Source organism: Onychomys torridus, chromosome 4, assembly GCF_903995425.1.
Source record: "Onychomys torridus chromosome 4, mOncTor1.1, whole genome shotgun sequence".
Taxonomy (NCBI): Eukaryota; Metazoa; Chordata; class Mammalia; order Rodentia; family Cricetidae; genus Onychomys; species Onychomys torridus.
Window position 1 is genome coordinate 116,549,175 of NC_050446.1, and position 22,206 is coordinate 116,571,380.

General features: G+C 51.8%; 1 protein-coding gene across 3 annotated transcripts; it reads right to left on the minus strand.

Moving 5' to 3' along the window:
* Nucleotides 1–2,318: 2,318 nt before the first annotated feature.
* On the minus strand, nt 2,319–19,181 carry Mmp9 (matrix metallopeptidase 9). 3 transcript variants are annotated; one of them, XM_036183202.1, is made up of 14 exons: nt 18,978–19,033; nt 9,505–9,602; nt 8,819–9,051; nt 8,472–8,620; nt 8,080–8,208; nt 7,805–7,978; nt 7,394–7,567; nt 6,856–7,032; nt 6,576–6,731; nt 5,094–5,403; nt 4,838–4,977; nt 4,412–4,562; nt 4,209–4,312; nt 2,319–2,618 (listed from the first exon to the last, which is right to left on the minus strand). In XM_036183202.1, exons 3-14 carry the CDS (start codon nt 9,010–9,012, stop codon nt 2,500–2,502), a joined length of 1,977 nt encoding a protein of 658 aa, XP_036039095.1. In that variant the 5' UTR covers nt 9,013–9,051; nt 9,505–9,602; nt 18,978–19,033; the 3' UTR covers nt 2,319–2,499. The 3 variants fall into 3 exon arrangements, with proteins under 3 accessions (XP_036039095.1, XP_036039094.1, XP_036039093.1); XM_036183201.1 differs by lacking the exon at nt 9,505–9,602 and having other exon boundaries at nt 18,978–19,181; XM_036183200.1 differs by lacking the exon at nt 18,978–19,033 and having other exon boundaries at nt 9,505–10,283.
* Between the last annotated feature and the right edge of the window lie 3,025 nt (nt 19,182–22,206).

Genomic DNA, 22,206 nt, shown 5'->3' on the forward strand with positions numbered 1-22,206 from the left:
TGTGTGTGTGTATGTGTGTGTGTGTGTGTGCAGTGCCCATGGAGGCCAGAAGAAGATGCTGGGTCCCCTGGAACTGGAGTCACAGGCAGTTGTGAGGCACCAGGTGTTGGTATTGGGAACTGAACTTGGGTCCTCTACAAGACAACTTTGACCTCTGAGCTGTCTTTCCAACTACTCCCCCACCAAGGCTCTTACAAAAATGGTCATAGCGGTATTATTCACAATGATCCCAGACCTGAATCTACTCAAAGGTCTACCAATAGCAAAATAGATCATTGTCAGGCATAGTGCTAAAATTAGACCATCTACTGTTTACAAAATATGCACAAATCTCGCAGACATTGAACAAAAGAGACTCAAAGGGTACGACACACCTTATAGAACTGTTTAAATAGTTGGGGAGGTAATGGGATGGCTTAGTGGGTAAAGGTGCTTGCTGCATAGCCACAGTGGAATGAACGTTGTTCTCTGTGTGTGAATGTGTCCGTCCACAATCACACAAAGGTGGTGGTACCTGGTGGAGGAGAAGTCAGGTCTGTTTAGGTGGAAAGCCTGGTAGGTCACGAAGAGCGGGCAGTCCAGCCTGAGTCTAGGGCTCAGGGGAAAGGTTCAGCTGGGGATGTCAGTTTAGACAGATGTGCTATTCAAAGTTGGACGGCTGGTGAGGTCAGAGGGAGTGTCCACAGTGGAGAATCTGAGAATTGAGCCTAGGAGCATGCTCCCACGAGAGCTTACAGAGAGGGAAGAGAAGAGCCAGGAGGGAGGTGTTCCTGACACTAAACATGAGAAAAACGCTCCTGGAGAGAAAGCAAGACGGACTGTCACATGACATGTGTGGAGGAGGATAGGCAGTGTCCCCTGTGCTGACGGACCCAGTGGCACTGTGAGGAAGGAGCCTGTGGCGAGTAGTTGTTGAGAGCAGTGGAACAAGGAAGTGGAGACGTGAGTAGGACCCACCATGGGTAAGTTTTATTGTGAGTGGGCCTGGGGGACGGGGAGAATCAGCATAGTATCCCAGGGGAGACGGGGTGGAGAGAGGTTTTGAACAAGGCGTGTTAAGGAATGCCTGTGTGCAGATGGGAGTGGCTCATTCCTAGGCTAGAAACAGACCTGCTGGGAGAGGAGCACTCCCAGAGGGGTGGCTTGGGGGGCAGTTCTCTGAACTCTTCCTTAGACTCCCCAGAACATGATTACATCTGGCCAGCCTTCCCTCTCTTTCTAGCCTTTCACTGACCGCACACACGCATGCTTTGGCTCTCCTTGGCGGACTCGCATCCTCATTGCTAGTTTCTCTTTGAACCCTATGACCACCATCCTTGTGTGTGCTGTTCCATTTTCAGGTTGATGGCTTGGCAGGATGGTTGGCTGGAGAGATGGATCAGAGTTAAGTGCACTTGCTGCCCTCCCAGAGGACCAGAGTTCACCTCCCGGCACTGGCATGGGGTAGCACTCTACTGCCTACAATTTTAGTTCTAGGGGATCCACGCACTCCTCTGGTCTCCTGAGGCCTCAGCACACAAGTATGCATATGAACAAACACACACATACACTCATAAATTAAAAGAAAGTCCCACTTCCCCAGGAAGACACTCAGTCATCCTTACTCAGTTCCAGCTGAGGGGTCATCCTGGCTGAAGGACATCGTCTCAGCCACAAAACACAGGACCCTCCCACACACCTCTCCAGCACACATGCTTTGGCTTTGCACTCTTCAAGATCAATGATGTTGTTGCTGCCAATCACAGGGTTTCCCCTGTGAGCGAGCTGGATTCTCAAGTGGAGTCTGGGGTCTGGTTCGAGCGGGTTTCCAGGACACTGGGAGTCACTGAGCAATCCTTGAAGGAAGGACCAATATCCAATGAATTCCTCTGTGCCCAGCACCCAGTACAGCGCCTGGCTCCCTAGGGATGCTCTCAATAAATGTTTGATGGCTGGATGAATAGCTTGGTGGTGTCCTCAGCTGTAAAAGAGAAAAGGTTACCTAACACCCTCCAGTAGGGGTAACTGAACACCTTAATATTTATGCCGAGCTTGGAGCACTGCCTGACAGAGAGCAAGCAGTCTATCAGTTAAATACACGCTTGTGAACGTGACCGCATACATAATAAGTAAAAGTGGCTAGAGTGAGTGATGCAGCCCAGCAGTTGAAGTGCTTGCCGCAAAAGCCTGGGAAGCTGAGTTCAACCCCCAGATCCCACGTAAACATGGGACAAGACCGACGCTGAAAAGTTTTCTTCTGACCTCCACACGCACATGCATGGGCACACACACAGCTAAGGAGAAGCCCATTAATTAAAGTAGCCGGTAAAGGGTAGGAAATCAATGTTTATTAGAAACAGTCCAACACGAAGGGAAGGTGTGAAGAGAGGGCCCAGCCCGCCTCCACGCCTTCCCATTCTCTAGAAGAGATCACCAGTTTGTATCCCGCAAACTGGCTGCTTTCCCTCTGTTGGTCTCTCTTGGGCACTGCGCCGCTGCTGCTGCCGAAGGGGAGGAGCCCTAGTTCACAGGGCACTGCAGGAGGTCGTAGGTCACATAGCCCACCTGGTCCACTTGGTTCACCTCCTCTCGGAAACTCACGCGCCAGAAGAACTGGTCGTGGCAGAAATAGGCTTTGTCTGTGGGAAACAAGGAGACACAGAAAAGCTGAGGCCTATACTCCCTTATAGACACAACAAGATTTTCACAACCACCCTGTGGCGGTTTAAATGAAAATGGCCCCCATACGCTCACGGGGAGTGGCACTATTAGTAGGGGTGGCCTTGTTGGAGGAAGTATGTGGCTGGGGGTGGGCTTTGGGGTTTCATTTGCTCAAGTCAGGTCCAGTGTGTGTCCCTCTCTTCCTGCTGCCTGTGGATCCAGATGTAGAACTCTCAGCTACCTCTCCAGCACCATGTCTGCCCACCATGATGATAATGGACTGAGCCTCTGAACTGCAAGCCAGCCCCAATTAAACGTTTTCCTTTATAAGAGTTGCCATGGTCACAGTGTCTCTTCACAGCAATAGAACCCTAACTAAGACACACCCCTCCTGGCCTTCCTGTATCTTTCTGTGGTTTTTACATGACAATTTCAGTTCTTCTACCTGCCTGTGAGATGCTGGAGGGCACAGACCTTGATGCTCAAAGCAGTGGCAAGCTCGGTGCATAGTAGGTGTTCCACATACAGATTATGAATGAATCAGCAGATTAATGAATGGGTAGTATTTTAATGCTCAGTTCAATTCATCCAACAACCATTCACTAGACAAACTCATTCACTCATTCTTTTCATTCATTCATTATTCATTCAACAAATATTTACTGAGTACCAGCTATGTGCCAAGTACCGTGAGAGGCCTGAGGAATACCGTGGAAAAATATAGACATGAGCTCAAGATATAGGAAGAAATCAAAATGAGTGAATACATAATGAGGGTCAGGCGGAGACCTGAAATGGTGACCTTAGCACTGAAGGATGGGGCGGGGGCAGCATGGTGACAGTGTGGGTGGGGAGCCTTAAGCTAGGAAGGAGCCTGAAGAGCAGCAGCCCAGGTGGAGCACAGAGAGCGTCAAAGACTATGGGGAGGAGATGAGAACTTGGCATTACAGACAGGGCAGCGTCAGGCCATTAGTTTCTTCCACCTTAGCACTGGTTTGAGCTCACCCTCAGGACCGATGCCCTCCACTCCTAATCCCTCCTCACTCTTACAGAATGTATTAAAGGTTATTGGATAATCAGTATGGTTGGAGGGAGGGCTGTAAAGGAGAGGGCTGAAAATGATATATTTGGGCTTCAGCCTCGGTCTAAAACTACCAACCAATGGAGTATGAGTATTGAAGAGTAGATAATGCAACTCTAGATAATATCTCTATTTTACAGATGGGGAAACTGAGGCCCCAAGAGAGGCAGTGACTTGCCCAAAGACAGCTAGAACTTTCTTGCCTCTTGGTGTATCCCCAGTGGCAGCCCTGCACTGAATTCTGATTATTATTCCTTTAGAAATAAAGCAATAAAGGAATGAGCCTTCCCGAGAACTGTGTTCTGTGCTGGAGTTCCCGAAAGAGAAAGATAGGCAAGCAGTCTGGAACCTAGATCTGGCTGTGTGAACTTGGGGCGTTTCCCTCAGTCTTGAAGGACTTTCTCTCTCCTGCTGAGAACCTGGCCAGTCACTAAGTGTGGGAGGCATCTCCAAGGGACCCTCCCCAGCCAGCATCAGCAAACCTCACCTTGGTACTGGAAGATGTCGTGTGAGTTCCAGGGCACCCCAGGGAACATCTTATCCAAGCGAGTGACACTCTGGGGATCCACCCTCTGTGTCTTCAAGTCGAACCTGCAGGAAATCAGGCAAGCTCTGAGCCCCTCCCGCCCCCACGGGCTGCGGGTGAGTGGCGCCAGGGCTCCCCCTACCGGCGGCCGCGGTCGCTCTCACCTCCACACACGCTCCCTGCTGAACAGCAGGGCCTTCCCGCCGTGACGCGGCAGGAGTCCGGTGACCTGGGTTACCCCTGAGCCTAGACCCAGCTTATCCAGACGCCTGGGGCCCAGCACCGACTCGCCTGTGTACACCCACACTTGGCGCCCTACAGAAGAGAAGGGTCACATTGGTTCTGGGGACACAAAGGTGGAGCACAGTCTCTTTGAATGCCAGGAGGGAGAAGCCAGAGAGGCTTCAGATGCCACTTGAGGGTCAGAACAACCGAAATTCAATAGCCTCCTTCCCATAAATGTCAAATCACATCTGCCGGGAGGGGAACCCCACCCCCTTTGCATGGCAGTTTCAGGGGTTACACTGGGTCTCTGTGTCCTGAGCTGACGGGTACTGAGGAATAGGCGGGCCAGAGATGCACAAACTAACCAGAAAAGAAGAAAATCTTCTTGGACAGCGGATCCTCAAAGGCTGAGTCCAGCTTCGCAGGCAGAGCTGGCCATGTGCGGGCAATAAGAAACGGGCCCTGCAGCGGGCTTCCTCTCCGATTCAGGAACTTCCAGTACCGACTGAAAGAAAGAGACAGCAGGGCCCTCAGCCTTGGCCTGGGGAGGAAGGTGGGTGGAAGACGCAGGCAGGTTCCTCCACAAGCCCCCTCTCTCACCCACACACCCTTCCTGCTCACCCGTCCTTGAAGAAATACAAAGAGCCCTGGATCTCAGCAATCGCGTCGAAAATATGCACAGTGCAAGGATTGTCTGCCGGGCTCAAAGACACTGTCGTGGCCTCAGAAGGGCCAGCAGTAGGGGGGCCTGTAGGGCCAGCAGTAGGGGGGCCTGTAGGGCCAGCTGCAGGGGGGCCAGTAGGGCCAACCGTGGGACTCTGTGTAGGGTAGGCAGTGGGAGGTACAGTGGGGCACAGAGTGGGGGGAGCTGTGGGCTGTGGTTCAGCTGTGGTGGTGGCTGGAGGCCTTGGGTCAGGCTTAGGACCAGGACCTAAAACAAGACACACTAGTCAGCATTTCTCTGCAGCCCCAGCCTACTCCTGAGCCCAGCACTGATGTCTTCCGGTTTCCCTTGAAGCTGGAGGCTGCAAGCAGGCCTCTTCCCACACACCAAGCCTAAGTGTCCATACTGAGCTCTGTGAAGATACGGACTGGGTTGTCAGAACAGAACCCCGGGCAGAATCTCCCTCCCTCCCCCAAGTCAGGAGGGGTGAGAGTCTTTTGAGTGGCCACCGTGTCAAACAGTGCTGTGAGCATTATAAACTCAAAAGACTAGCTCTTCAATAACCCCTATTTTTTTAAAGATAGAGTCTCACTACATAGACTTGGCTGGTTTCCAACACACAGAAAACAGCCTGCCTCTGCCTCCAAAGTGCGGGGATTAAAGGCGTGTGCAAGCACACTTGGCCTGCTATGCCTTTAAAGGTCCTTTTGGGGCTGACGACACAGCTGAGTGGCTACCACTGGTTGCTCTTCTGGAGGACCTGGGCTCCTTTCCCAGCACCCACATGGTAGCTAAGAATCTGTAACTTCTGTTCCAAGGGATCCAACACCCTCTCTAGCCTCCCCTAGCATTGTGCACACATGGTACACAGACACATGCAGGCAAAACACCCACACACATACAAATAAGTTAATCTTTGGAAGTTCCTTTGGGTCAGTGCCTTAAGTAGCCCAGATTGGTCTGAAGCTTTACTATGTATCTCAGGCTAGCCTCAAACTCATGGTAACCCTTCTGTCTCCACCTACAGGCTTGCAGCATCATACACAGCCAGTATCCTCATTTTTTAGAGTAAATGATGACCAAAACAACACAAAACAAACCATTAAATGGCCCTTACTAAGGCCCGGCGTCATTCTACTTCAATTAACCCTATCAAAGCCTCATGTGAGGCGTGCTGTTATCACACACCCACTTTATATAGGAGGACCTCATGCCTACTCTGCAGCACTCAGTACCTACTCTAACCACTAGGCGGCACACCCAGCCCTGGGCTGGCTTTTGAACCCGGGTCTAGAGTGCCATCTCCAAGCACCCACTGGGCACTCAGGCCCTGTCCTAGACAGATATTGAGGTTCCATCTCTTCCTTCCCCTCTTCTCTGGTCGTACAGCTGAACCTCGTCCTCCCCTCTGTTCCTCCATCTCTGTCCCCCAGCCTCACCATACAGATGCTGGATGCCTTTCACATCGTCTTCATGCAGCGGGGAGCCCTCAAGGTAGCGGTACATGGGATACATGAGCGCTTCTGGCACTGTAGAATGATCTAAGCCCAGCGCATGGCCGAACTCATGCGCTGCCACCAGGAACAGGCTGTACCCTGGAAAGGAGGTGGAGCCTAAGATGTAAACAGCAGGCCAAGGCCCCAGCCCTGGCTGCTCCACCCCCACGACTGCCAGGAGGTGACTCGGAACCCACTCTAGGAGCCCCAGAACGCCGCCCACCTTGGTCTGGGCAGAAACCCCACTTCTTGTCAGTGTCGAAGCTCGAGGTGGTAGCGCACCAGAGGCGCCCGTCGCTGCGGCCCTCGCTGGTACAGGTGGAGTACTCCTTGCCCAGGAAGACGAAGGGGAAGACGCACAGCTCGCCTGCCGAGTTGCCCCCAACCACAGTCGCGTCGGCTGGAGAGAGCAAGGGTCATAAGTGAGCCAGGTGGGAGGATGTAATATGGTGCCAGGGGTGGGCCAAGCTAAGGACGGCACTAGAGAATCTCCATGGCCTATTTTTGACGCCTAGGGGGCGCTGTGGAGCACTGCTGAAGCCTGGAAATACTAATGGGCAGAGCCTAAAATAGGAGACCCAAGGCTGAGGCCCGAGGCCAAACAAAAAAGGCTGCCCAATTGGGAGTCACAGGGAGGAGATGTGGAGGGAGACGGTGCATGGTAAATGGAGAGAGGAGATGAATGGGTGGAAAAGCCACCTTTTGGAGAACAATCCTGGAGGGCAGAGCCGGGCTGGACTTGGTAGGCGGGGCAGAGGTACCTCGGGTAGGGCAGAAGCCATACAGCTTATCCTGGTCGTAGTTGGCTGTGGTGGCGCACCAGCGGTAACCATCCGAGCGACCTTCAGTGGTGCAGGCAGAGTAGGAGCGGCCCTCAAAGATGAATGGAAACACGCAGGGTTTGCCGTCCCCATTGCCGTGTTCGGTGTAGAGTCCTGAGGAGACCTGCGTTGTTACCTCCAAGGGTGGCCCCGACGACCCCCGGGGCCAGGCCCGCCTCTCATTTCACAGAGGAGACTGGACCGAGAAAGGGGGCGGGGGGAGAGGGGGAGAGGGGGAGAGAGGAAGAAGGGGGGACCTGGCCACACCACTAGTGGCAAAGAGGGATTGGAATCTAAGATTCTGGACCTTAAAGGTGGCTCCCCTCCCCTCCACCCCCAGTGCATACTCACTCTCACTGGGGCAGAAACCGAATTTGCGGTCGATGTCATAGTCGGCTGTAGTACTACACCAAGGCGCGCCATCGGTGCGGCCATCTGTGGTGCAGGCCAAGTAGGAGCGTCCCTCGAAGGTGAAGGGAAAGTGACACGGGGCACCATTTGCGTTTCCAAAGTAGGTGGGCACCACTGTGGTAAGGAGACTAGAGTCAGGACGGCTGGCCCACTATAAGAAAAGAGAGTTGGGGGGAAGGGAGGGGGGGTGGATACAGGAAGGCTCAAGATCTCACCGACGCCTTTGCCCAGCGACCACAACTCTTCATCGTCGAAGTGGGCATCTCCCTGAATGCCCCGGCCAGGGGGAAAGGCGTGTGCCAGAAGACCGTCCTTGCCGTCAAAGGGATACCCGTCTCCGTGCTCTGCAGACGCGGACGGAGAGGCAGGCAGTCAACCAACAACAGTTACGTAGACCCTGCTCTCTTTAGTGGCAGGAGACTGAAGGCTGTGTCCCTTCAACAAGCGCCCCAGGCCTTGCAAGGAGGCGGCTGCGGCTCCAATCCCGCAGGGCACCGTTTGTGCGTGCGGCGACTAGGGATTGTGGGGCAGGCGGAAAAGCTGATCCGCTGTCCCTTCTCTTCTGTCTGTGATCCTCCCTCCCATGGCCCAGCCCCGGAGTTCTCACCCGCGACACCAAACTGAATGACAATGTCTGCCTCGAGGCCGTACACGCGGGTGAACGTGAGCGGTGTCACCGCGCTCCACACCGCGAAGGCGCGCGCGAAGGCGTCATCGATCACGTCTCGCGGCAAGTCTTCCGAGTAGTTTTGAATCCTGTGGGTGAAAAGACCGAGTCAGTGGCGGGTGGGGGGCGTGCCGGGATCACAAATGAGAGGGGGCGGAGCAGCAGCTACACACTCAGGGCTCCGGGCTTTCAGAACTTGTATTGCTAAGATACCTTGTCAGTCAAACGCAGGTGCAGCCTGGCCTCCAACCCTGCCCCAGCCACCTGCTTCTAGCCCAGCATCTCACCAGTATGTGATGTTATGATGGTGCCACTTGAGGTCACCCTCGAAGGTTTGGAATCTGCCCAAGTCTGGGACACCACAGCGTGGTGCACGAATGGCCTCTAGTGTCTTGCTGTCTAGTTCACCAGTCTGGGGCAGGGACAGCTGCTTCTGAAGCAGCAACAAAGCGGGCCGCAGGCTCAGCTTCTCTCCCTGCATCTCGGCTACCCGACTGTAGCCATAACGGTACAGGTACTCCTGTGGATGGAGGGGCAGAGACATAGCAGAGTTCTGGCACCCTTTCCTTGCCCTCTGGACCACATGCTTAGGGACTCTAAAACGGGGCTTCTCACACAGCTAGAATTTCCCTGTCCTGTGGATGATAACACAGCTCCTTCCCATCTAAGATGATCTGAACCACGCCTACCCCACAGCTCCCCTAGGGTTCACATCCAACCTGTGCCTAATCCACAACCCTCCAAAGCCACCCCCATCCCATTACCCTAGCAAACTCGAATCTGTCGGTTATTTTCACCACTGCCCAGAGCCTCCACACTATGCCTAGTGCCTAACCCTGGCACCTCTATTTCTCCAGACATGCCCATTGCCATGCAAATCCAGAAAGCATATTTGAAGCCCCATGCTTCCTCAGGGACACTGGACATCTTCCTGGCCAGCCCTTCCCAACTTTCCACTGAGGCGTTTGTCTACCTGTGCCAGCTGTGTGTCGGTGAGGTTGCTGGTCCTCAGGTCTCTGGGGAAGACCACAAAAGTAGGCTGGCGCTGGTAAGGGGCAGCAGAGCTGCAGCCTAGAGCCAAAAGTGCCAGGATCAGCCGCTGCCAGGGACTCATGGTGAGGATGGCAGTGTCTGGCTGGTGCTGCCCTTTCTTCCGAGATTTTAAAGAGTCAGTAAAACTGAATCAGTAGTCCCGCCCCCCCTCCAGGCGGGTGCTGACTCAGTGTGTGTGTGTGTGTGTGTGTGTGTGTGTGTGTGTGTGTGTGTGTGTGTATGTTGGGCAGCCCAAAGAAAGGGCTTACACCACCCCCTCCTTTCTGCCCTACCCACAGTCCACATTGCTGAGTCAGGCAGGACCCCAGACCCACAGGAAACCACAGCACTCAGGGGAGTGGTTGAGTTTTGCAAACTGCAGAATTTGTGGGAAAGGGAAGGAGGGTGTCCAGGATGGAGGACTCACCTAGCCCTAGGTCTGAAGGCCCTAAGTGGTCAGTCCAGCAGAGGACTGGAAAACTGCCTGAGATCCCTGTTTCTTGGGCTCCTGAGACACCCCCTCCCTGGCCTGAGCTCAGCCTGGAGCCCCTCCGCACAGACTGTAGGTTCTGTCTGCTCATCCCCCCTCCCTGGTAGTGCCCTTGACTCAGCTTCCTCTCCTGCCAGCTGGGAGCAGGCTCTTCAAGGCAGGATTTGGGGAATTCCACCGGGCAGCCCCCTCGCTCCAGCAGGCTGACTCCTTGGGGAAGGAAAGATGAACCTCAGGGGCCTGTGGGAACAAGCAGAAGTCTCGCCCTTCCCAGGAGCCTCAGGCAAGCATCCTTCCTCTGCTGTCTAAAGAATCAAACAACGGGGGTTAGGGATTTAGCTCAGTGGTAAAGTGCTTGCCTAGCAAGCACAAGGCCCTGGGTTCGATCCTCAGCTCCACAAAAACAAAAAACAACAACAACAAACAAGCCGGGTGGTGGTGGCACATGCCTTTAATCCCAGCACTCAGGAGGCAGAGCCAGGCGGATCTCTGTGAGTTGGAGGCCAGCCTGGTCTACAAAGCGAGTTCCAGGACAGGCTCCAAAGCTACAGAGAAAAACCCTGTCTCCAAAAACCAAAAAAAAAAAGAATCAAAAAACGGACCCTTTGTCCCTCAATCCTTTGTTCCTGTATCAATGTGAGAATATGAAAATGAGACATATGAAACACAAAAAGTAATTTTTAGCCCAGTGTCCACCAGACCTCAGACCTCAATTGATGGTGCAGATTCCCTGTAACTATCTGGAGGCTGGGTTTGGGATTGGAATCAGGAGACCGGGGTCATAGCTCTGAGTCCCTGGGTGACCTGGAGCACACATCTTCCTTTCCCTGAACTATGAATTCTTCATGGACTCTTCCATCCATGAAAACTGTGCAGTCTCACCAACAGCCAACAGCCTCCTGCCTTCCATTCATCCAGCCTGCCACTGTGGTGAAGCAGGCCTGTATTTGCCTTCAGCAAGCTGTTTTGACAGAACCTCGTACGTGCCCAGACCTTTATCCACTTCCCCAATGGATGAACCTGTGAGATGGAGAAGGGAGCCTCGGTGTGTTCCCCGGCTTCTCCTATGTACATCTAATTGATGCTCTTCGGTCCTGAATTGCAGTCCTGGGTCCACCATTTCCCAACTTCTCCATTTCCAAACTCCGTCACCTTGGGCAAGCCATTGCATCTCCAGCCACAGTGATAATTCACTTTTGGTGATTTGTTGTATTGAACTCTGTGATAGGCTATCTACAAACCTCTCATTTCCTCTTCCTCCTCTCTCTGTCTCTTTCTCTATGTCTCTCTGTGTCTGTGTGTGAGTGTGTGTATGCACATGCTCTCGCAACTAGGGTTTTACACATGCTAGGCAAGCACTCTGCAGCTCAGCTCTTCCTAGCCCTTGATTTTGTTTATTGGTCTTGGGGGGAGGTATGTGTATATATACATGTGTGTGCAGGGACACACATCCATGCCTGCCAAGACCAGAGAAGACATTGGGTGTCCTCCTCCTCTGTTATCTTTCCCTCTTACTCCTTTGAGACATAGTCTCTCCCTACACCTGGAGCTCAATGTTTTTCAGATAAGCTAGCAGCCATCAAGCCCTAGTGACACTCCTGTCTCTGAGTCTCTGTTCCCCTATTGCTGAGAGGCATGGGTGGCCATGTCCAGCTTTTTACATGGATGCTGGGGATCCGAACTCAGGTCCTCATGCTTCTGTAACAGATGCTGTTACCCTGGAAGTGAGTCATTTCTCTGGATCATCCTTGGTTTATTGAGACAAGATCCTACTATGTAGCTCAGGTTTGTGTTGAGCTCCCATTTCCTGCCTCCGACTCCCAAGTATTATATTATAAGTATGCACATCATGAGATTGATTTGGTGAGTAACCCTGGCTTTTGTCAAGGGAATTGCTGGTGTCACACAGAGAGTTAAAACAGAGAGCCAGGATTCAAGCCTTGGACAGCCTGACTCTGGGGACTTTCACCTGTGCAGGGGACTGAGCAGATCAGGGTACAGATGAACAAAATGGGTGAACTTCCAGGGTCTTAAAGCCTGTTATCTGCTCCTCTGATCCCCTGTCACCTTCCTTTGATGAGGAGAGAGGCTCAGGATGTCATATGTGTGGATGACATGTCAATAGATTACACCATGCCTGTGTTGGATGTCATATCTATGTATATATGTCCTATCTGTGTTGTATGTCACATTTATACATACGTCATGTCTATGTTTGTCTTATTTCTCAAGCTTGGCGTCCTTGTTGTTTTTGAGATAGGGTCCCACTATGTAACCCTGCCTAGCCTAGCACTTGCTAATATGGACCAGCCTGGCCTCAAACTCACAGAGTTCCTCCTGCCTTTGCCTCCTGAGTGATGAGATTAAAGGTGTGTGCCCCTACACCTAGCAAACTTAAAAAAAAAAAAAAAAAAAAAAGATTTATACAGTGTTCTGTCTACACGTATGCTTGCAGGCCAGAAGAGGGTGCCAGATCTCATTACAGATGGTTGTGAGCCACCATGTGGGTGCTGGGAATTGAACTCAGGACCTCTGAAAGAACAGCTTAACCATTGAGCCCTCTCTGCAGCCCCAAGCTTGGCACTCTTGATACTTGGGGCTGATGGCTCTTTGTTTGGGAACTTCCCTGGCCACTGCAGTGTGTCTAGAGGTGTCCTCTGCCTCTCTTCCTACTAGATGCCAGTATCACCACCTTGCCAGTTGGGACAACCATCAGTGTTTGTCAAATGTTCCTGAAGAGGCCTTATTTAACATCAGTGCAACCATGGCAGGCTGCAAACTAACAATGCTGGGACTAGGCCTCACCATTATAATAACCAGGAAAAGCCACAAACTGTACCCTGCAGGAGACCAATCAGAATTGAGACAAGTAAGTACTAGATGCTCCAAGACATAAAGGATAGCTTACATCACTGGTATATAGGTTGCCAGTTTCCTTGCAGCAACGCCAGTACCAATCCCTGTTTGACAAGGCTTCTGTTACCTCACTCCTGTCCAACCAGGAGTTCAACCCCCTTCTGAATATGGAATTCCCTTATACCTCCATCCTTTACTCCTTAAAAACCCTGCTCAGGGCTCTCCCTAATCCAACCGCTGTATCAAAATGGATGGGAAGCCCAAGCTCGAGCTTGCAATAAAGGCTCTTTGTTTTTGCTTATGAACTTAGACTCCTGATGATTTCTGCGGCAGGGGGTTGAGGGAAAGGCTCATGACATGGACATAACAGTTCCCTGGGTGAGGGAGGAGGGAAGAACATCTGGTATGTGTTGATTTTTCTTTGTAAATGATCCAAAAATTTCATCTAATACTCAAACCATTGGTGATGATCCTCAATTTGTTGTGGTGGTTTTTTGCTTTTTGTTTTTTCAAAACAGGGTTTCTCTGTTTAGCCCTGAATATCCTGGAACTCACTCTGTAAACCAGGCATAAACTCAGCAGTCTGCCTGCCTCTGCCTCCCAAGTGCTGGGATTAAAGGTGTGTGCCACCATGCCCAGTTTGATCCTCAAATCTTGAATGCCTGCTCAATTTAGCTGACCCCCAACACTTGGAGAGTGAAAGCAAGAGGATCAGAGTTCAAAGCCAATCTTTGATACATAGCAAGTTCTAACCCAGCCTGGGCTACATGAGACCATAGCTAAGAAACAAAAGAAGAGGAAAAGGAGGAAGAAAAGGAGAGAAGAAGGTGAGCTAGTAGTTACCCTTCTGTCCCTTGCTTGTTGGACTGACAGTCCAGTAGAACAGGGATTAATAAATAGTCAGTTACCAGTGAAATGGCCTTTACCTAAAGGCACTTGTCACCAAGCATGAGGACCTGAGTTCATCCCAGGGACTCACATAGTGGAAGAGAATCATCTCCTATAAGTTGTCCTCTGACCTCCACATTCAAACTGTGGCACATACACACCCATACAGACATACACGGAGAAAATGTAATAATGAATTGTGTGTGTGTGTGTGTGTGTGTGTGTGTGTGTGTGTGTATCATTGTAGTTTGAGGTAGGGTTTTACCAGGGAGCTCTAGATGGCCTGAAGCTCACTCTGTAGCCCAGGCTAGCCTCAAACTCACAGTCCTGCTTGACTCTGCCTCCTGAGTGCTGGGATTAAAGGCTTAAACTGCTGTGACTGGTTAGAAAATTATTTTGAAAAACAAAACAAGGGGTTGGAGATTTAGCTCAGTGGTAGAGCGCTCGCCTAGCAAGCGCAAGGCCCTGGGTTCGATCCCCAGCTCAAAAATAAAGAAAAACAAAACAAAACAAAAAGAGTCAACAGCAATACAAACGCCAAAAATGGAGGTGCACCTATGTACTCCAATGTCCTCCACCATGCGGATGGGGAAGACGGCACAGGAAGTATGCAGGGTAATGGGAGTGTTCATCTGGGATCAGACTACCTGAATTCAAGCTGCAGCTCATTGTGTGACTCCAGCTACTGACACAACCCACCATTGTCCTCATCTGTTAAACGGTGCTTCCCGTGTGGGCCTGTTGTACTGGTGCCTGTCACACTGTGTGAACGATGGTTACTGCTTCTCAGCTTTGCCGGCCTTCAGGATTTGTGGTAGTTCTTACCAACGGAGAAGAGAGCACCCACCGGGAACTCCAGGCCTTGGAGTCCACCCAAGCAAGAGCTCTCCACTCCCCACCCCCAACTTCCTCCTGTACTACCACCTACACACACACACACACACACACACACACACACACACACACACACTGCTCACCAACCCCCATCAAAGGGAACTTGGGGGAAGCTTGGTTTTCAACACAGCCATAGCAGGAAGTGGTTCTGGTTACCACATCCCCTTCTCCACTTCCTCAGCTCCCCCAACACTACAACAGAATTTATCTAAGGACCCAAGAAAGGAGGCAGAGAGCAGGAAGTGCCCCCCTAGCAGGCACAACCTTGACCCCCTGAACCTCTGAACTCCTGACCTAGAATCATTGTCTGGACTCTGAACCCCTTACAGTCGGATGGGGATGGGGCTAGACCTGGAGTCCTGAGTCACTGGCTAGGTGACACAGCCCCAGACAGCCTGCACAGCAGGACCAACCTCAGAGATGAGGAATGGTATCCTCTGTCTAGCATGGGGGGAATTCCAAGCCTGCTTCTCCCAAATTTGCTGGAGAGGATAGGGAAAGGTAGGCCTCAGAGGCTCCAGCAGGATGTGAGGGAGACAAGCTCCCTGTCTGGGATGAAACAGGTGTCCCCCATGAAGTGCATCACTAGACCCCAGCTTCCCACAAGCATCCTTCCTGGCCCTAGCCCCAGGCTGGGGGCAATTCCCCATGCTGACTCCAGGATTCTCTCACGATGCTAAAAGCCACACCTCGCCCTTGCCAGTGCTTAGCATCTTGCAGAGAGAAGTCAGAGCTTTAGAATCAGACCTCCTGGCTGTGGGACCTCAGGCAGGTCACTTTGTCTATCTGTAACTCCAGTTCTTCATCTGTCAAATGGGGGAAGTAACTCAGCTGTGGGGTCTGTGCTCTACTTGCTAAAGGCCCTTCAAGGGCCTGGTTCCCAGGGGTCTCCCTCAAACAGTTATAGTGAGGGTTCTGTGAGATTATGCGCTGCAAGTTTTTCACACAATGACTGACACATGACAGGCATGGAAGAAGGGGGTGGGGGAGGATGCGATGATTCCTTCACTCCAGCATGCTCATTTCATTGCCACAAATAAGCATTCATTCATAATTCCATTTTAGAGATGAGAAAACTGGAGTTTATTCAAGTCCACACACCCAGCGATGGACTCAGGCCAACCCTGACACCAGTACCCCGACCTTCTCCCCAGTGTCTGCCTCAGTCTGAAGTAATTCTAAATCTGTGCACGTGGCCACCAGATGGTTTGCCCAGCACTGTACCTCAGTACACCACATCTGCACTGTAAGGTAGAGCCTCGTGAGGTCCTGTTTGGATCTTTCAGAATCCTTGACACTCACTGGAAGCAGAGATCGTGAACTATTTTCAAGGTGACAGACTCAAAGCCTAGAGATGTGCTTTTGGTTATGTCTTGCTTTTTTGGCACAAGGTCCCATGCAATTGAGCTGGCCTCAAACTCACTGTATTATTGAGAATCACCCTGAATTTCTGATCCTCCTCCCTCCAGCTCCCGAATGCTGGGATTACAGATGTGCACCACACACCCGGATTTATTCAGTGCTAGCGAGGGAACCCAGAGCTCTGGGGCTTGACGCATGCCAGAAAAGCAATCTACAGATGAGCCACACCCCCAGCTCTTTGGTTTTGTTTTGTTTGTTTTTTGAGACATATACTTGTTTTTGAGATATATACTTGCTATATAGCCCAATGTGGCCTTGAAATTCTGGTTCTCTTGCTTCTGCCTCCGGAGCTCGGGGATTACAAGCGTGTGTCACTGGGCCTGGCTCAGAGAACTGTTTAAATTGCTCATTGTCCCCCAGCGTGACAGGGCTCCTGCCTCAGCCTTCTGACTCTAAATCCCATGCTAAGATCAGGTCATTGGTTCAGGCAAGAAGGAAGTCAGTGGGGGGAAGCATCTGAGTTGGGGGTGGGTGCTCAGAAGCCAGGCTGGAGAGGGTTAAGTCCAGGAACCAACAGTGGGTATATGTGGCTGGGTTCCATAAAATATAAAAGCTGACGGGAGTGGAAGGGATAAAAAGGAAGGAGAGTCAGGTAGCTGGAAGGGGCACAGAACAGTCCCAAGGACTAAAGGCCTGAGGGTCTAGTTCCCAGATAGGGATGATGCTGAGTGTCAAGACTGGGGACTGAGGGAGGAGGTGGGAGGTGAAACCCATTCCTTCTGCATTAGATTGCCTGCTGACAGTTAAGAATATGCTTGGGGTCTCAGCCAAGCAGGTGCAGTCTCAAAATACACGTTTTAAAAGTTGCTTTTGATATTTGAGAGAGAAAAAAAAATCCTTAAAATGGCCAGTGTGCAAAAAAAAAAGTCGGCCCTCAGTTGGACTTCCTTCTATGGTCACTCCACGGTTCAGTGTTTTCAGCTTGACTCTGGGTGGCACCTGGAAAGCACACTGTGACTCCTATGGTCACAGCACACCCTACCCTGACTGTTGACAGTGGTGACAGTTTGGAGGGAGGGCAACCCCCCAAACCCAAGGCTAGACATCCAGTGAGGCTGAGCGCTTGCTGATGAATGAAAGCGGAAGAGACCCTGGGGAAGAACTCAGGAGGGAGGGATGCACACAGCGAGGATTTTGCTCCTGTTCCATGTCCAGGTTGAGGTTCCTCCCTGTTCAGGGGTCCCCAGTGTCCTGCAGCAGCTGCTCCTAGGGACATTTAGAAAAGCACACTCTCACCTGCCCCTACCCCAACAGTCTGAATGGAGGCCAGAAATCTTTGTCATTCATCCATTCATTTTTGTGGTGCTGGGATTCAAACCCAAGGCCTTGTACACTCTAGGCAAGCCTTCTACCGGTGAGCCCGTCTCTGTCTGCCCCACTCCTACATTTTAGACTTAACAAGCTTGCCAAGATTCCGGTGCCCAAAAACTCTGCTTTAATACAGCTATGCCCCTGCAGTGAGTGGGAAGTGTTTTGACCCCATCTCCAGATGGGGAAACTGAGGCCAGACAATTAAAGTCAACTGCCTAGTTACATAACTAGTACCAACATTGACTGCCAATCTAGGCTTGACCATAATAAAGCTGATGTTCTCTTTGCTATGTTAGTTGGAGGAGACAGTGTTTCAGGAGCCCTGGCCACTCAGAACTGGTTCTTGAGGGTGCAGGAGTTTGGGTGCAGTGCTCGGGTACAAGGCACCAGAGAAGTTCACAGTCACACACAGCAATCTGTCAGTATGCTAATAGCGCTGGCCCTGTGCCGGTGTGGACCAGTCTTCACTCCAGGAGACCCCTGACGGCTGGCACACTAGGCATGGGTCCTGAGCCGAACAGACAAAGAACACGGGTAGAGCTCTCATGGGAAACCCTGTTCCACAAAGCTGCCTGCACACTGGTCTTCCTGGTATTTTTGTCTCTTTTTGAGTCGTTGCTGGGGACAGAACACATGACCACACATCCTACGGACTAGTGCTCTGCCAAAAGGTACCACCCCTCCACACACAGCCACCTGGGACTTGCTTTTTGGTGAGTGGTGTCCATGTTTCCTCAAACCCTCTGATTTAGCTGATCTGGGGCACAACCTGACTGTGATGCTCCAATGACAGTCACGGCTGAGAACCCATCTACACAACCCTTCCCCCACCTGCAAGAGATTCTAGATTAACAGCTCCAGGTTTGCATCAGTATTTATCAAGGCTGGGGACATTGTTTTTAAGACCATTATGCAGTCCCAGCTGGTCTGGAGCTCCCACTGTCTGACCAGGCTGGCCTCCCTCAGATTCACAGAGAGACACACCTGCCTTAGCTCCTGAGTGCTGGAATTAGAGGCGTGGGCCACCGCACTCTGTCCTAGGCTGGGGACTTTAAAAAATATAAAAATAAAAGATTCTGATTCAGTCATCAGTGGGGTCCGGAAATGGGTGTTAGCAAGATCCTTGGATGTAGAAATGACAACAGGAACAGCCGCCCCCAGGCTGAGGAAACCCAGAGAGGTTCAGAGACTCCCCGCCCTCCCCCGAATGCACCCCCAACATAGCTGAAGCAATTGAGAACATCGCCAGGAAGTATCCAGAACCAATTTCCGCAGAGCTTCCTCCCCTGTGCTGCGGGGACATTGCTTCAAAGCCCAGACTCAAAGAGCACAAGCCGCCCTCCCCACTGCGGTGCCGCAGAGCCCGGGGGCTGCGGCAGGCCGGGCCAGCTCTCAGCTGCTCCTGCCCCCGAATCCCGAGACACACTCATTTAAATATCTGCATACATTTGCATCCTGAGCTCCAGCGCCGCCCATCCCCCCCCCACCTCTGTGGCGTGGTAGAGGAAAATAAAACTAATATATTCACAAAGCCTGCTGAGACGTGTTCGAACCTGAACTTGACGCGGCGCTGCGACGTTGATGCACCTGAAGGGGCTGCGGGGGCGGAAAGAAGCGGGAGGATGGTGCGGGAAGGCTTGTGACCGTGAGAGAGGCCTGGGGCCCGGAAGCAGCGGGTCCATCCGGCTCGGGAGGGTGAACCACGCAGAATTTCTCTAGTGGGAAAACACTCGGGAGCACCAGTAAGATGGAGCGGTGGGGGCTTCTCCCGTTTGAAGGGCCTGAGTGGGTGATGTCCTGGCTTGGAGGCTGACCAGGTTCTCCCAGCTCTAGTCCTGGGCAACAGGTGGAGGCCAGTTAGGTAACCGCCGGGCAGGAGTGAGATCTGGCAGACCTGGACTTGGACTGTGTGACCTTGAGTTAATTACAACTTTCCTCAAATTTGAGTTTCAGAAAAAAAAATGGGGGGGGGTGCTGACAAATGGGTCGGCCAGTAAAGCCTCTTGGCTCCAAGCCCCCAGAGTCTGTCTGTGTAGCCCCGGCTGTCCTGGAACTCAGCAAAGAGCCTCCTTCCAAATGCTGGGATTAAAGGCATGTGCCACCCCACCCCCACCCATCCACTCCACCAGAAAGAGAACTGACTTCTTACCCCATTGCTTCTGACCTCCACATATGGGTGTTGTGGTGAGCTCCCCCATGCATAACACACACACACACACACACACACACACACACACACACACACACAAAATACATAAATAAAAGGTGAGCTGGGCGTGGTGACACACAACTATTATTCAGCACTTGGGAAGTGGAGGCAGGAGGATCAGGAATTCAAGGTCATCCTTGGCTACAGATAGAATTCAAGGCCTGCCTGGCTACATGAGACCCTGCCTCCTCCAATAAAGTCCACGGGATCCTATCTTCACTGGGCCTTTGTGGGGTTGGGTCGAGTGAAAAGGGCCCTCAAAGCTATCGTTGGAGCGATGGATGGCACGTGCCTGGAAGCCCCAGCACTGGAGAAGCTGAGGTCGGAAGAATGGGTTGATCCTAGGATTTCAAAACCAGCTGGAGTAGCATAGTGAGACTCCCCGAGCAAAAACCAAACACACAAAAACAGGTGGGTATCATATCTCTGAAAACAACACGATTTGTTTTGACTGTATCTCACTAGTTTGTGGCTGAGGAGTCTAGACAGAAGGCCCAGGGCCTGCTCCTTCCGCTTGCTCAGTGACACACTGCTTCACCCCACTGCAGTCAGCTGGTGGCTGATGGCAGACTGGGAAGCTCAGTGAGATTTTGTTTACATTCCTGGACATGTTAATCATGCCTTTTATTTTCTCTGGGCCTTCTAGGCCCATAGTGGGACTACCCCTCCCAGGATTAGCTGGGTCCCAGAGAAAACAGTTTGCCTGCAAGCACCCTGTAAATCCAGACAATGCACATCCCTTAAACTGCCTACCCATTCTTCTAACTGCTGCAGTTGAGCGTTTGCTGAGGCCCAGACACTGGGCAACAGGCTAACTCCTGGAAACCAGACCTCTCTAGTCAGTCCTGGGCTGCAATGTAGCTCAGTGGTTAGAGTGCTTGCCTAGCAAGCACAAGGCCCTGGGTTTAAGCCTCAACACTGTCTCCTCCACCAAACACCCCCAAACCCTACCCAATATAGACTCCACAACCACGGTGATATCTCAGTCCTGGAATGCCAGCAATCAGGAAGCTGAGGCAGAAGGATTGCCAAGAATGTTAAACCAGCTTTGGCTAGATAGTACTACTCTTAGTGTCCCCTGGGTGGCCCTGGTGGCAACTTTAAACACTGCAATCTCTTTCCCCCCCTTTCTTTGTTCTTTAATTTTTACTTTATTTATTTTTTATCATTATATTATTATTATTTTGTTTTTGTGTTTCAAGACAGGGTTTCTCTGGGTAGCCTTGGCTGTCCTGGAACGCACTCTGTAGACCAGGCTGGCCTCAAACTCAGAGATCTGCCTGCTTCTGCCTCCTGAGTGCTGGGATTAAAGGTATTAATAGGTTTTCTGTAGCCCGAAAATACATTTGTCCACTGACGCAGTAAGCCAGATCAAGCCAAATGTAAAAAGTGAAAGACCAGGATTATTTGGGCAAAGCAACTCCCCGTGACCCTCCAGCTCCCAGAGATCAAGGAGGGAGAAGGTGGCAGGAGAATCACGTGGCTGATGTCAGGTAAGGCACTTAAATACCCAGTGGGGAGGGGGGAAGGGGGACAGATGACGTGTCTGCCACAAGCTGGGTACGCTTTTAGCGGGGGTCTTGGGCCACTGGCAACTTCAGAGCAGGAGCTGCTGCTGGCTAGCCTGGAACCCTCTATGTAGACCAGGCTGGCCTTGAATTCATATAAGTGATCTGCCTGACTCTGCTTCCTGAGAGTTGGGATTAAAGGTACATGCCACCACACCCAACAAAAACCCTTTTCAATTGGTCTCACTAGACCTGTTAAAACCAAAATCCTGGGTTCATTTTAAGCCCCTTGGCTCTTGACAGGGCTAACCTGAAGGCTGGGCTCATTTGGACCCACCAGCTCCTGTTCCTATTTGAGGGAGGGCCTTCTCCACAGGTTTAAGGTGGGCTCCCAGTCCCAGGCAGAAGCTTCCCTTGACTAGCACAGTCACAAAGAACAGGAAGCACATAGCTTATTTCTTCATGGAAAGAGAATCCTAGAGCCTTTAGCCATCTTTGATCCTCCAGAGGCGGAGAGGAAGCATCCCACTGGACCCCTCCCAAGTGTTTCTGGGATGCAGACATGTGACTTGACTAGCACCTTAGGACGCTTTCCCCCAGAGCGCTTAATCTGGGAACCCACTGTATTGACTCACCTGCAGAGTCCTCCTGGGTTGTCTAGCCGCATGTTCCAGTCACACTCTCTGATGACCAGTTTACCCAAGTCTCAGCTCATTTGCCAGGTCTGGCCCTCAAGCCTTCGTGTCACTTCTAGGAGCCCCCGGAAACCTTTCCACTGCATTTGGGCTCCACCAATGACCTTGGGATACCTGGGCCCCATAGAGGTGGTGCTTTTTGTCTGCCTACAAGACCTCTTAAAAGGGAGGAGAAAGGGGGGTCAAGCTCTCTTGGGTGGTGAAGACCAGGTCAGGTGGGGTGAAGCAGCGTGTGCTGGGTCCCTAGCTTTCCAAGGACCCTGCAACTGGATTTACCATGTCCTGTATTCGTGAGTGTATGTCCCCGTTTCATATCTTAATAAATCCCTGATACCCCTTAAACACTCTCATGGATTTCGCTAACATTTTT